Here is a 13,822-nt window from a genome sequence, read left to right as displayed (position 1 = left end):
CTGCATCCCTGGCAGGGATGAGGCCAGATTCAGCTGACCCAGAGCCATGCTCATTCCAGCCCACAGAGAGTCAAAGAGTCGGCACACTTCCTCCGGGAGCTGCGGGAAAGGGGATGAGGGCAGAGAAGGGTTTGCTAAGGGACACAAGGCGCTGGGTGGGGATGGACAGCAGGCAAGAAGGATGGGAAGCACTAGAAGAAAGGGTTGAGGGATGGAAAAAGAAAGACCAGCAAGAGGGACATCGTGCTGCCGAGCTGCCACGTGCTCTGCTATCCTGTCCAGGCCAGCCGGACTGCCCCCAGTGCCTGGCCAGCTGGAGAAATCCAAGTTAGCACTGTCCTCTCCATAGGATGCCCTACAAGAAGGGAAAAGAACCTCCAGAGGCATATTGCACTGTAGCTGGGCTGACCTGTGGCTCTCTGGAGGGACTGTTCTCTCCCATCAGCCACAAGAGCAAAAAGTCCCATTTCTCCAGGCAAGAGAAGGCAAAGGACCACGAACTGCCAGCACAAACCCCCCAGACCACAGGAAGTCTCTGGCCAGTGCGACCATGCTGCTCTAAAGTGTTCAGCATCGGCACTACCTTATTCATTCAATCCGTTTGGGATTATCCCCCTTGCAACCGTCCGGGCCAGGGAAGCAGTGCCATGGTTTGGAGCTAATTGCGCAATTACATTCATTACCCCCATTAAGCAAGATAAACATCCACCACGCTTCAAACCTCTTCCCCCTCTCTCCTCTACGGCAGCAGCTGCCAGACGAGCCTCCAGCAGGCAAGAGGAGGCTGCGCTACCCTGAGCCACACAGATCCCACCTTCCCCCTGGGCAGAGCCAGCCGCAGTCTGCCAGGACCACGCTGCCGGGGATTCAGGCTCATCCCCCATACAAAGATGCTGGGTGTGATTTTAAAACCCAACACTGATGGGTTTCTTCACGGGTGTTTTCTTTTGTGCACGTTCAGAGGTTGGAAGGATTTTTTTTTCCTTCGCAGCCGGATGCACCTCCTTGTTTTAATTCACGGAAGAGGAGGCGGAGGCACCCACGCAACCCCATGACTCCAGGAGCAGGGGATTTCAGAGCCAAGCAGGGGGAGCTTTGCAACGACGGTGCAGAAGCTGGCAACGGCACAGAGCCATCAAGCCGTGCGAAGACAGGGCGAGCATCACACAACTGCCTCCCTCGGCCAGGGAGCCCGGCACGGTGGCGGCGGCTCAGGGGCCGCAGCCGCCCCTCCGCTGCCGGCGCCCACATGCCAGCCCTGCTCCGAGATGTGCTGGCCATCTGCTCCTGCCAGCCGGGGCTGGGGCTGGGGCTCTGCGCCGTGGCTGGGGACGTGCCAAGCCGTCCCGCCGTCGCCACGCTCCCCAGCTGCGCCCCCCGTCACGACCGCACCGCTGTCAGCACTCCCGGCCCCCAGAACCGGCCGGCGGGGTTCCTGCACGCCACCAGCATCACCCACAGCAGGGTTTTGGGATGGGGTCGAGTGGGATGTCCCCACGGCTCCAGGTCCTCCCTACGGCTCTGGCTCTGTTTGGCTCTTGCAAACCCACCATGAAACGCCTCTGGGCAAACGGAGCTCAGCCGTTCCCATCCTCATGTGGATTTCGAGCTGCCGGGGCAGCCCCTTTCACCAACTCCACTCTTCCCATCGCTTCCAGCACTCCTCCCTATTTATAGCCAGGTTTGACGTTGCCCCCCCCTCAAATCTACCACCGCAAAAGCCCATCTCCCTGGTCACTAACACTGGGACCCTGCAGCCAGGGCACATCCCTGGGGCCGCTCTGCAGTTGGGGAGCCGGCCAGGGCGAAGCCTGAACCTTGTAATAGTTGAGACTTATCAGGTTTGGACAAGCGCCGGGGGCTGCTGCGGGATTCAGGATGTTCTGTAACGAACGTCCTCTGCCCCAAATAGAAGCCGTCCCAGGGGCGCAGGCTCAAGCGGTCCCTCCCCAGGAGCCCTCCCCGCCAGTGCCGGGGAAACTGGTCCAAGAGCAACCCCTGGCACCCCGAGTCCCCAGCCAGCATCGCCATCTGAACTGCCCACCGGTCCTGAGCCGTGGCCCTGGGCACCCCAAAGAGATGCCAAGACTCAGCCTGGCATCCCCGGTCTTTAATCCATCCCTCTCCAGGTCCTCTCCCAGGGTCTTCATCTTTATGAAAGACAAAGAAATGTAAAACATCTGTTCTAATAAATGATTCCTCAATTTCTAGAGTCCAGCAAGTCAGATGCTCACTTAAAACCGTAACACTTTCCACGGGTGTATTTATAACTAAAGGCATAACTCTGCCGTCTCACTCTCCGTCGTTAACCCTCTGCAGCCTTGTTATAAATGGAGCTCAAACAGAGAGCAAAGATACGTGTCAGAAAATACTGCACCTACTCATCTCTGGTAAAATTTCCCAGCAGTCACCATCTGGAAGAGAAATCCCTTCTTTCATTTAAAAAAAAAAAAAAAAACACGCGAAAACCAAACCTCAAACAAAAAAACCACAAAAATCAAAGCCAACAACACCACGACACTAGCAGGTAGGATCCCGACCACTTCCCCAACACCGGCATGTCACACGCAGACACCCCAGCCCTCCCACCCGGTGGGCACCGCTGTGCCGACAGAGAGGCCCCCAGAGCCCAGCTCCGCTGGCGGGACCACCAGTGCCGCGGGGACGATCGGCCACTTTACACCATCCATCGCACCCGTGAGACGCTTAGCGCAAGGAGTGTCAATCGCCCGCAATAATTAACCAGCTCTTGACTCAAGATAATTAGCCCAATCCAAAAGCAGCAGCTCTTCCCCTGCGTGTTTCATACTGAAAGCCCCAGCATTGGCATCGCGGCGAAGGCAGGCACAGTGCTCCTGCACCTGGGGAAAACACTCAGCCCACAGACAGCACGGGCAGTTTGGGCAAAGAAAGAGGAGGCTTTTTGTTAAATACGGAGTCATATGTAAAGCTCTGCAGAGCCCAAAGGAAATGGCTCTTTGGAACTCTGCCTTGCACCCTTGCTGTCCCCAGGTAAGGAGTCGCAACGCCGGTACGGTGAAGAGCCCCACCGGGGGGATGGAGGGAGCAGGGACATGGACCTGCAGCCCCTCACCAAAAAAAAATAAATTAAATGAAATTCAAGGGGAAAACAACATGAGAGAAGGGGCAGACGGGTGCAGGAGGGGGACCAGGCCAGCAGTGGTTCAGGGCTAAAGCCATCACACCTCAGGGAAACCACCTGCGCAGAGCCCGCTCCCCGGCTCAAGCAGGAGGTACCAATCCAAATGCAGCTGGGAAATAACCAGGATAAACCATGCCACCACCGGGGCCTAGGAAATATTTGTGACATTTTTTTTTTCGCGAGCAAAAAAAAATCCTGACAGCGAGATGGGCACAGCAAGAAGCCAACTGCGGCACCGATTTCTTTTGCGGCCAAGAGACATAGGAGGAGGATTTCAGGTCGGAGCCGGCTTCCAGCGTTCAGAAGCCAGTTGAACGCGCAGAGACTAAAACTCACTGCAAGCCGGAAAGGCATTTCTGCGGTAATATTTACCCCAATGTCCCCTTAATGCTCCAAACGGAGGCACTGATAAAGCAGAAAATGCACATTAAATTGTGTTGGAAACCCATGGGAACCGGTAGCCAAATTTCTACAGACAAACAAGCAGCACACCCAATCTCAACAAATTTTTGCCTAAAAACCCTATAACGCAGCTCTCTCCTTTCCACTCTCGCGGCAGCTAATTCTTCCGCTCTTTCGTAAACATTTGAAAACAAGGTCACGCGCACAAATTCTGCTTTCAATTTGCCTTGTATCCATAGTGATTAAACTCAGACCCACAATACGGGACTTAAAGGAAAAAACTTTTAAAAGGCCTGGAGCAGGGCTAGCCCCCGGCACGCTCGCCGACCCACCAAAGGCCAGGGACGATGAGTGTTTTCTCGTATAATAGCGACCTGGGAATTAAATTGCGGGGCTCCAGCAGCCATGCTACCGCCATAGCAAGGGATGCGGCCCCCCATCTACACCGTCCTCAAGAAACAACCAGCCCGGAGGCAATACAAATTTAACAGCTCCGAAACCCAGCCAGGGAGTGGGGTCCAGCAGGGACAGCAAGAGTGGGATGAGCAGGAAAAAAATGAAAGCAGCTGCAGGAGAGGAAAGACTCAACAGCCTTCTCCCCATTCCCACTGGAAAGGTTTTTCTTTAAAAAAGAAAAATAATTTTCTCATTTTCTTGCCCCCCCCACACACTTGCCACAGGAGACTGGAAGCTTGCCGTCAGGACCGGAAGCTTTAACCACCTACACCCAAATTTCCTGGTCCATCACAGCCCCAGGCGCAGGCAAAGCCTCCAGTGTGCGATAGCAAACACTAAATTCAGCAGGGCCTTCCCTGATCCCTGCCGAGTACCTCAGTTTCCCCATCCGACTGGGGGGAGCAATAGCATTGCCCTGCCTGTGAGGATATTAGGAAAATAGCCCCGTGCAGGACCAGGTCAGGGAGGATATAACCTTCCTCCTGCAGACACTCAGCAGGACAACAAAGCCAGAGGAGATGGGAAAACGCTTGGCCCCATCCCTCCGCAGCCCCAGGATTACCAGAGGTCTCACAGGCTCCCGACGAAAGGCTCCTAAATTCCCAAGGCACAAACCGAGCGCAACAAAACACTTCTAAAAAGAGGAGAACCAGGGGTGCGAGGAGGCTGCGGGGGAGAAGCACAACTCGCCATGGTAAAGCTGACACCTCTTGGGACGCACAAGGCAGGGGAAGCGGGGAGCTGCCAGGGAACACCGAGCCCCCTGTCCCCCCGTGCTTTTGGCAGGGCGCTGGGGCTTTGCAGGCGGTGGGAGCAGGGCGAGGAGGGCTCACCAGCGGGCAGGGAGGCACTTACTTCTCGTAGTCCAGCTTGCAGTAGAGCTTCTTGTCGCGGTAGAAGCAGGTGGTCTGCAGGGGCTCCTTGCAGGACGCGCACTGGACGCACTGCTCATGCCACAGGCTGTCGTTCAGGCGCAGCAGGAACCGGTCCGAAATAACTCGCTGGCACCCTTCGCACACCGACTTGGGGGTCGCGGATCTGCCTGAGGGGAAGGACCCGGGGGCAGGGGTGGGTGGCGGGAGAGGTGGACAGGGAGACGGACCGGGCAAGGGATGGACGGAGGATCCCGCTGCTCTCGCTTCCCCCGCGCAGGCTGGTGGGTCGGGGGGGGCCGGGGATGTGCGGGGCGCTGCTCCAGGACCCGGGGGGAACATGTGCCTTAGGGGAGCTCCGGGGGGGGTACATGACCCCCAATTTCGTTCCTCTTGGAAAGGCGGCGACAGAGCCGCAGCTCGGGGAGAGAGCGATTGTTTGAAACCGGTATCAAAACGAAGGGAAAAAAAATTATTTATTCTTCGATACGAAGGAAGGGCCTTCGTTACACTGGGCGGGGGGCACACACAATTTAATGCAACCGCGGAACGAAACGGGAGCGGGGAAGGCGGGCGCCGGGGGCACTGCCCGGGCGCAGGGAGCGGCGCGGCGCCAGGCAGGGCTGCGGGCAGGAACGAGCCGGGGGGAAAGCTGCCCCCGGGCCCCGCCGGAACCCCCTGTGCCCACCGCTCGGGGCCCGCCCGGCCGTGCCCCACCCTGGGGGTCCCCGGGAGAGCAAGCGGGGTGCCCCGACTTACCCAGCAGGGAGGAGAAGGGGACCGCGGGGTCCAGGGCGCTCTGCAAACTCTCCTCCATCTTCAGCCCGTCCAGCATGGTGGGGAGCCGGGCCGGGCGAGGGGGCCGCGCCGCCCGCCTGCCAACACAGCCCGGACACGCCGCGCTCAGCCCCGGCCGCCGGCCCCACCGCCCCCGGCCGGGGCTTCCCCGCCCCGGCTGCCCGCCCGCTCCCGGGGCGCCCCGCTCCCCTCCTCCCTCCCTCCCGGCCACCGAGAGGGAGAAACCCCCCTCCGGACCCCCCCGCTCCGGCTTCGCAGCCGCTGCCCCCGGCGGGCTCGCAGCGTCCCACCAGCCCCGCGGCCCCGACGCGGGGGGCGGCCGGCCTCGGGGCCCCCCGCGGCAGCGGGACGGGAGGAAGCGGGGCTGCCGTCGGCGGGGCTCGGCCGCTTACCTGGGGCGGCCCGGGCGGTGCCTTCCTGCGGGGAGCCGGCGGGAGAGGCGTCCGCAGCCACCGCTCCGGGGGGGTCCTGCGGCGGCTCCTGCCTCCCCGGGCTGGCCTCCCCCGGCCTCCCCGCCGCCGGAGCTGCCCGGGGTGGGGAGCGAGCCGCAGCGCCCTGGACGGCTCCGGAGCGGAGCGCACCAACCTGCGGGGAAGCGCCCGTCCGACTGCTGCCAAGGCACATTTCCTGGAGCTGATACCTCCCTGCCCGACCCCCACCCCCTGCCCTCCCCTCTCCACCCCACTCGAAATAAGTTGCCTCCCCGCTCTCCTGCCTGGCTGCAGGCACCGGCCCCGCCACGCCTCGAGGGGCCGGCGGCCCTTCCCGGCTCCGGGGGGCACGGCCGGGCCGCCCCGCGGGGCGCCGGGACAGCCCCGGCTCCGCTCCGCGGCTTTTTTCCTTCTTTTCTTAGAAAGCGAGCCAAAAAGAAGAAAAGAAAAAAAAAAGGTGAAGGGTGGTGCCCCGTCACCGCGGCTCTCCCGGTAGTGAAACCGGCTGGAAATCAGCTCCCCCTTCCAGGAGAAGCCCAGGCCGGGAGTTTTTGGGGAAAGCCGGTCCCCGGCCCGGGGAGGCAGCGGCCGGGGCGGGATGCGCTCCCCCGCGCTGCGCATCGCCCCGGGCGCCTCGCTCCCGCCGCTCCGGAGTATTCAAGGAAAATGAGTGCTGGGAGGGAAAGAAAAAAAAATAACAACAAATCCGGAGAGCCGCCCCGGAGGGCTCGTCGCCGGTGATCGCTGGCGCCGAGCAGGGCCCGGTCCGCTACGGGCGCCGGTACCGCGTGGCCGCAGGGGAGGCGGCCCCGGGGAAGCGCCGCACCGGCTCCGCCAAACCGCATCGGTTTCGGGGAGGGGAAACCCGCGGAGGAAAGATCCCGCTCGCCCGGGGAAGCCGAAACTTGGAGCCTTCCCGCAGCCCCGGCGATTTCCCGTCCCGCCCGGCTCTCCCCTTCTCTCCCGCCCGGGGCGGGGGGTCTCGCTATTTTTCAGGGAGTTTCACGGGCCCCGCAGGTCCGGAGCCACCCGCAGCGGGGCCGGGGCCGCGTACCTGCCGCTGCCGGAGCAGCCTGGGCAGTGGGGCTGCAGCGTCGCCCGGCACGGAGGAGGGCTGGGTCCCCCCTCTCCAGCTGGCAGGGGAAAAACCGGCTGCAGAGCTGCGAGGGACCCGCTACAGAGTCCTGGAGGACGGGAGGTTTTTAGGGGCCTCACCTCCTGCGTTGACTGGTCACCTTGGCACCAGGGGCAGGAGCGCTCCCAGACTCTCCATGGGGCACCCTCGTCACCAAGTGTCCCCCACGCCCAGATGACGTGGGTGATGCAGGGACCAAGGTCATGTCCTTTGGGAGCTCATAGGAAGAAGAGAGGCCACAAGTTAGCACCGGTGGATCACCACCCTGCTGAAATCCCATGGGAGAGGGAAACGGGGTCCTGGGACAGTCCCACTATATCCCAGTATAACTACACTGGGAGCCTGGGCATGTAAGCATTGGAACGGCTCTGATCCCTCACATCCAGGAAGGCTGAGCTGCAGCTGCAGCAGGGAGGCACTGGACTCTGATGCCTCCGTCTTTGTCTCTCCTGAAGGTCTCCGAGCAGCTCCAGCCAAGTTTCTGGGTAGCCAGATCTATCAGAGCCACATTGCCAAGACACCAGCCCAGCAAGGACTGCAGCACGACCGGGGGCTCCGGGCACCACACACCGCTCTTCCTGTGTGCAAACCAGCACAGCCATCCCATCCCATCCCACCCCAGCTGCAGAGCTGTGCAGGGCAGTAGATTTTCCTTACACAGCCAGGGGTCAGCCTCGTGGGGTGGGGATGACATCCTTCAGCACTGCTAAAAACTGTGGCCCTGTACAGGGCACCTTGCTTATATAGTCAGACTGCCCACCTGATCTGGTCTGATCAGAGATACAGGAACAGCCGGAAAGGAAGTCATTCCCCCCTAGATGTTGTCACCCCATGGTGTTGTTGTTCCTCCTCCAGGCAAGGAGGGGTCTGGAGACTGCCTTACGTCGCAGTTCTCGTGCACAACTCCCAGCTCAGTCTATGAAGGATCAGGCTTGAGGGATGGGCCCAGTGCATAACACTGAGGGGTCTGCAGCAGGGTGTTGCTGCCCATGATTTACACACCAGCTCCCACACAGATCACAGGTACTGGAGCACACCCTCTCTCATGCAAAGGATAGTCACCAGGTGAACCAGTAAAACATGCAACAAATACTCTCCAAACCCCCTCACTGTTAGCATTTACAGGGTCCCCTGGCAATTTCACCTTTCCCCTCCCAAAGTACACCTTCACCTTGAGCAATGGTGCTACAAAACATTGGGGGGAGTATTTCAGCCAGCCTGCTGCATCCTCCGAGGGCCAGGGTTTCCATGATTAGCTCACCCAGGGTTGAATTAGGTGCAGCAGCCCACAGCATCAGCAGCTGAAGAGAATTAAACCAGAGGAGAAGCAGGACTAGGCTTTCTCCTTCTACCTGTAGGGTCTGCAGGCAGCCAGGTGTTACAAAAACTGGTTGGTCTGGGAAAAACAGCATTAAACAGAAGCTGCCTAGCAAATTAACAAGCCTGCAGTGTTGGAAGAGCACATCTCCCCCAACAGTCTAACCACCGGGGTTGCCCAGCTCTCACATTTTGTGCCGAGGAGCTTGGTTGGACCAGTAGGCCCCTGCCATTCACTGCTGGAAGGAGGTCAGCAGTGCTCAGCTCCAAGGGCGGGTAACCACAGTCACAGCAACAGACATGGTCCTAGACAGTAGGGAGCCAGATCCTTCCTCCAACATCACCTTAACTCTGCCCAGCAAAGCAGATGCAGAACCACACAGGAGTGGGGAGGGCTGGACCCAGAAGCAGGCACACAGGAGACCAAAGAAGAAGATGATGATGATGGTGGTGAGTTGTGCTCCCTACAGGCACTCCAGCCACCTCCCTTGGGACAGGAGGCACTGAGCATCATGATACTAGCTAGCATCATTGAGGTGCCTTTAATGCCTGAAGCCAACTTGACCCAGAAGACAAAGCACTGCCCACCACACAGAGACATCCTTCTACACCACCCTCTCCTTCCTGCCATGTTCGCAGCCCTTTATAGGCATCAGCTGCTGCACACCCAGCTGGGTGGGCTGGCTCTAGAAAGAGAGGCAAGCCAGAAATCAGCCCACAGCCACAACACTGTCCAATATCCCTGGGGTGATAAAATCATCTCCCTTTACCACTGAAATCCCCCCAAACCAAGCCTGTCTTGGGTAGAGAGAATTGCACAGAGGGCATAGAGAGAGAGATGAGAGAGGTATGGGGTGGTAGCCACTGGCCACGCATAGGTCTAGGTTGGTCCTTGTCTGCTAATGCTGACAAACGCCTGGGGATTCATCAGGGCTTCTCTGTCATTGTATCATGCTTTCTACCACAATGTACCTTGCCATGAAATAAAAGCAATCATCCCCTGAAAGAAGGTACATACGCTGCTTCCCAGCTACCCTCTCTGACCCCACCACCACCGTCAGCTCTGGGAGCCGCACGTGCCTCCTAATCAGCGCAATTCCGCCTCCTCCTCCACCTCCCTATGCCCTCCGGTGCTCCAGGAGGTACCAGCTCAGCACGGCTTCCCCGGGTTCCCACTTGGGCCTTTGATGGGACAGCAGAGACCTGGGAGGGACGGAGAGGGGACGAGCAGAGAAACCAGGCAGCAAAGAGAGCATCTCAGGGGAGCTCAGGAGTGATGGTGAAGGCAATCCAGGGCCCAGCCCAAACAAAAGGTCCTCGAGGAAAGGCCAGGGGTTGTGGCACTCAGTTCAGAGTCACACCATCGGTGTCTGAAAGTCATCTCAGGTTTACAGGACATGCCCTTGAATCACTAAATTCAGCAGGGAGCCCAGAGCTGAACTGAATGCAAACCAGATCAAACCTTTATTGCTTAGAATTTATTTTTTTTTATTCCTAATCCAGAACTGCTGTTGTTGAACTTCAGTAGAAACTGAAGCAGCCACTACAGAACCCAAACAAAGACAGGGCAGGAAAACACACTGGTTTGATTTCTGGGTGAGAAACAAATCCAGCTTAGCACAAGCAATGGAGTTTAAAGGTTTTTTTCATTTTCCAAGGTCCTCATCATAAGTGGCTAATCCCACTATTTTTTGAAGTCCCCTCCACGGAGCACTACAGAGCAAGCAGCTCAGAATTAATAAACACTTTGAAACATTTGGCCTGTGCACTAAAACAAAGCTTGTCCATGGTGGGGGAGACCTGCTGCTAACTCAGAAAGCTCATGAGATATGATGCATGGTGGGAAAGAGAATATGACAATTTGCCTTGCACGAGCCATTCCCAGAGCCTGGTTTATTTATTATTCCCAGAGCAAAGGAAAAAATGTCAGAGCTTAATCTGAGGCTATGGGGGTTTTCATGGGGAAACCAATGACCCAATGACTGGCTTGTCAGACAAAAGTGGTGGCAAGACCTAGCAACTGGAATCTGGCAAGAGCAAAATTCAGAGGAGAGAGGAGGAGCCAGGTTTCAGTAGGAAGGGTGGGTAGCTGGACCCTGTTATGCTCTCCTTGTTATGCCTGAAAAGTGGCTGATGCCTGGATTTTGAAGGCACCATCATGACATACGTCTGCAAGGAAAAATGACCACATTGGAAGGGACTTAAACTTTGGTGTTTCTTGATTTTTTTTAGTTCTTCAGTGTTATTTTTTAAATCTTTGTGCTGCTATAACTCCACACAAGCTCAGGCTGAATGTATGTGCAAGGATAGAAGTTTTCTTTGGCTTATCCATGATCGTGATTTCTACCATTTTATGAAAATTAGGTTTTTGCAGGGCTGCAGATTGGGTAAGCTCCAGCCATGCCAAGCTGATGTTCTTCTGCAGCAATTTATCCTGAAGGAAAACTACACCATTGAGTTATTACTAACTGTTGTGGGGTTTGCTCCTTGGGGTGTCTGTAGAGACTCACCCCATGTTTTGTAAGGCTAGGGGAAGCACTGCTCTTGAGCAGCATTTTGACACCATTGTAATAGAGGCCCACAACATGAATGAGGAATCCAAGGGTTAGGACCAAATCCAGAAGATTACATCCAACCTCAGGTCCTCAATGCTTTCAGATAGAGCTCAGTTGCTCAATCACTTCTTTCCTCTGTATAGGACAGCTGGCTACTAGTGACACTTTCATATAAGCAAGTGGTCTCTTATTTACAGAAGCCACGCTCTGGACTGCCCTACCAGTTCTCACTGCCCTACCAGACACAGGGTGGGGGAGTATGTGGTGAGGTGTGTGTTAAGCAGATGATCAAGCACACAAAATTCTCAAAAAAAATACACTAGGCATCTGGAGAAAGAGGACAAGCCCTGCTTAAAGTGCAACCTGAAGACCTTGTGGCCCAGAACCCAGAAACCTGGTCTCAAGGTAGACTGCTAAGAGTAGGGGTGTCCAGGAGCCACAAATGGCCACTTTGAGACTTCCTGCCCCAGCCTTGGTTATCATATCCCATAACTCCCAACTTCAAAAAGTGACTGTTCATATTGCAGGCAATGATCTGGATTTGCTCGCAAGACAGTGGACTGAGAACAGCATCAAGAGAGTCAAGGTGAATTGCTCATGGGACTCAGCAAGCTCTGCTTGCACTGGCTGCAGCAGGCACATGCAGGGCCACCTGGGCTAGGTGCTGGATCCCACTCTGCTGTTCAGTTTATTTTTCTCTGTTGCCCATGTGTTGAGCTGTTCTGCCAATGTGGAATATCAGGGACTCTGAATCCCTCATCATGGACTCAAATTAAGCTACCAAAAGGCATCATGCTGTCTACATTAAACCCCTATCAGAGAGGGTTGAGTATGGCCCAAAGAACTTTTGGATGTCTTGGCTAAATTAAACTCCAACCTTGCAGCTCCATGTAAACACTTATGATCACAGCTGCAACAACTGTGTGCTGAGGACAGCCTGTGAGCTCCTGAAAGAGACAGCACTATCGGTGTGGAAGCATCCTGTCCTCTCCAGCTGGCTCAGCCCGCTGTGCTGCAGCAGCTCACCCCAGAACCAAAGCACACTCTGAGTTACCCCTGAATGCTGCAGGGCTCCAAAACAGCACTCGGACACCATCTTACCAAGAGGTCTGCTGCATGCATGAGGACTGTCAGGTTTTCCTTTACGTATTTCAACAAAAAGCATTAATACCACGTGGTGGCATCAGCTTCTGCAGCTCTCCTCTTGCTAAGCCTGCTAATGCCAACCAACCTCCTTGGTTTAAACCATCAAACCTGAGAGCAGAGAGGTCAAGAGAAACCCAGGGCTTTATAATCTGAAAAGAAACCCAACCCAGCTAGTTGGGGACCAGCTCTTAGAAGCCCACAGCTCTTGGAGGGGGAAGCCTGTAGCAGCCCAGGCTGGAGGTAACCTCTTGCTTTGTCTAACCAGCAGCGTGGTGTGGGTACCACCTCAGCACAGTCTGCAGGCAGTCTCCCAAACTCTGGCAAAGATTTTACAATGAGCAGGTTGAATAGTTCCCTGTCTTCAAACACTTCCCTTTTAATGGAAGATTACCTTTTCAATTAAAAATAGCCCCTTAGTCAATGCTTTTCACCTCTTTTGAAATTCCCGTTTTTTTCCAGTGTCATCAAAACGAACAAAAAAAAGAATATTAGAGTTTTCATAATTTTGGATTTTTGTTTCTTTCTCCTGCTTTTTTGATTCTCTCTTTCTCCTTTTCACAATGAAATACTGGAAAATGAATCATGTCCCCGTGTGGGAGTTTTAACAAAATGTTTCATTTTTATCCTTCTTTCTTTCCTGTTGTCACTCCTCCTTTTCCCCAAACTTCCCGGAGTCGCTGAGCGGCAGCATTGCAATCTGTCACATGGACAGACGAAGCATGGCTGCATCTCACCACACTGTCTGCTGAGAGGGTCAGAAGGGGCAGATCACTTAACACTACACCTGTTTTATGAATAATAATACAGGCAGTTTTGCTGGGTTCCTGGGAGGATGTTTTCCCACTAGGATAAGCTCCGCGTATTGAACAAATTCACGTCTTTAACTCGTTTGACTCTGGTTAGCTCGGTTGCGATGGGAAGCTCCAGCAGTGCCGTTTGAGCAGGGGAAAGACCAGGCAGACCTTTGAGACAGGTTTTGTTAGAGTGTCTTGTGCTTTCCCTCTCTGCAAGTTTCACTTACGGAGGAATGAGATTAGAAATTTGTGGTTCAAGAGCCTATTTCCGGTGCAAAAATACGGAGAAGAAGAAAAAAAAAAAAGCCTGAGAACAGGATCCATGAAACTTCAGAAAAAGGAAAATTATTCATGAGCATGCCAGGTTTGGGTCACCCCAAAATACTCCACTGGGACCAAAATGAAGCACTTCAGTTCTTCCCTCAGAGGCTGGACTAGCTCAGAAAAGAAAAAGAACATTAAAAAGTCACTTTTAAAATTACTTCGAAAATTCAAAGAGTCCAAGAGTTTCTTTTTAAGATGGTACAATGAAATGTTCTGGTTCAAAGCAGCGAGTTTCCCCAGGTCTTTCCTTAGCAGGAGCAAGAAGCAACAATACCTGTTCTCTTTTGGCCAGAGGACTGTGCCCATCAGCACAAGCAGCGATATCCCGAGTGATGTTCCTGCCCTGATTTGGGCTACCCAAGGGTCTCCGGAGGGTCCCTCAGCCCCATCCGAAGCCGGACCTGTGACCGCAGCAAAAGAGGACACTGC

At 55.6% G+C, this 13,822-nt stretch overlaps 1 protein-coding gene across 3 annotated transcripts in view; it reads right to left on the bottom strand.

Moving 5' to 3' along the window:
- The window catches only part of LMX1A (LIM homeobox transcription factor 1 alpha), a 44,592-nt gene extending 38,324 nt beyond the window's left edge, over positions 1-6,268 (bottom strand). The window contains exons 1-3 of one of the 3 annotated variants that reach the window (XM_072867648.1): positions 6,084-6,268; positions 5,653-5,768; positions 4,877-5,063 (exon numbers count right to left, since the gene is read on the bottom strand). In XM_072867648.1, the coding sequence (XP_072723749.1) occupies positions 4,877-5,063; positions 5,653-5,728 (263 nt within the window). In that variant the 5' untranslated portion in view covers positions 5,729-5,768; positions 6,084-6,268. Of the gene's footprint in view, positions 1-4,876; positions 5,064-5,648; positions 5,769-6,083 lie in introns of those variants that run through there. The other 2 variants (XM_072867647.1, XM_072867646.1) reach the window with 2 other exon arrangements.
- Positions 6,269-13,822: the final 7,554 nt, after the last annotated feature.

Source organism: Ciconia boyciana, chromosome 7 (assembly GCF_034638445.1).
Source record: "Ciconia boyciana chromosome 7, ASM3463844v1, whole genome shotgun sequence".
NCBI lineage: Eukaryota > Metazoa > Chordata > Aves > Ciconiiformes > Ciconiidae > Ciconia > Ciconia boyciana.
The sequence above is the reverse complement of the archived record's forward strand: the minus strand, read 5'-3'. Positions and strand labels throughout refer to the sequence as shown.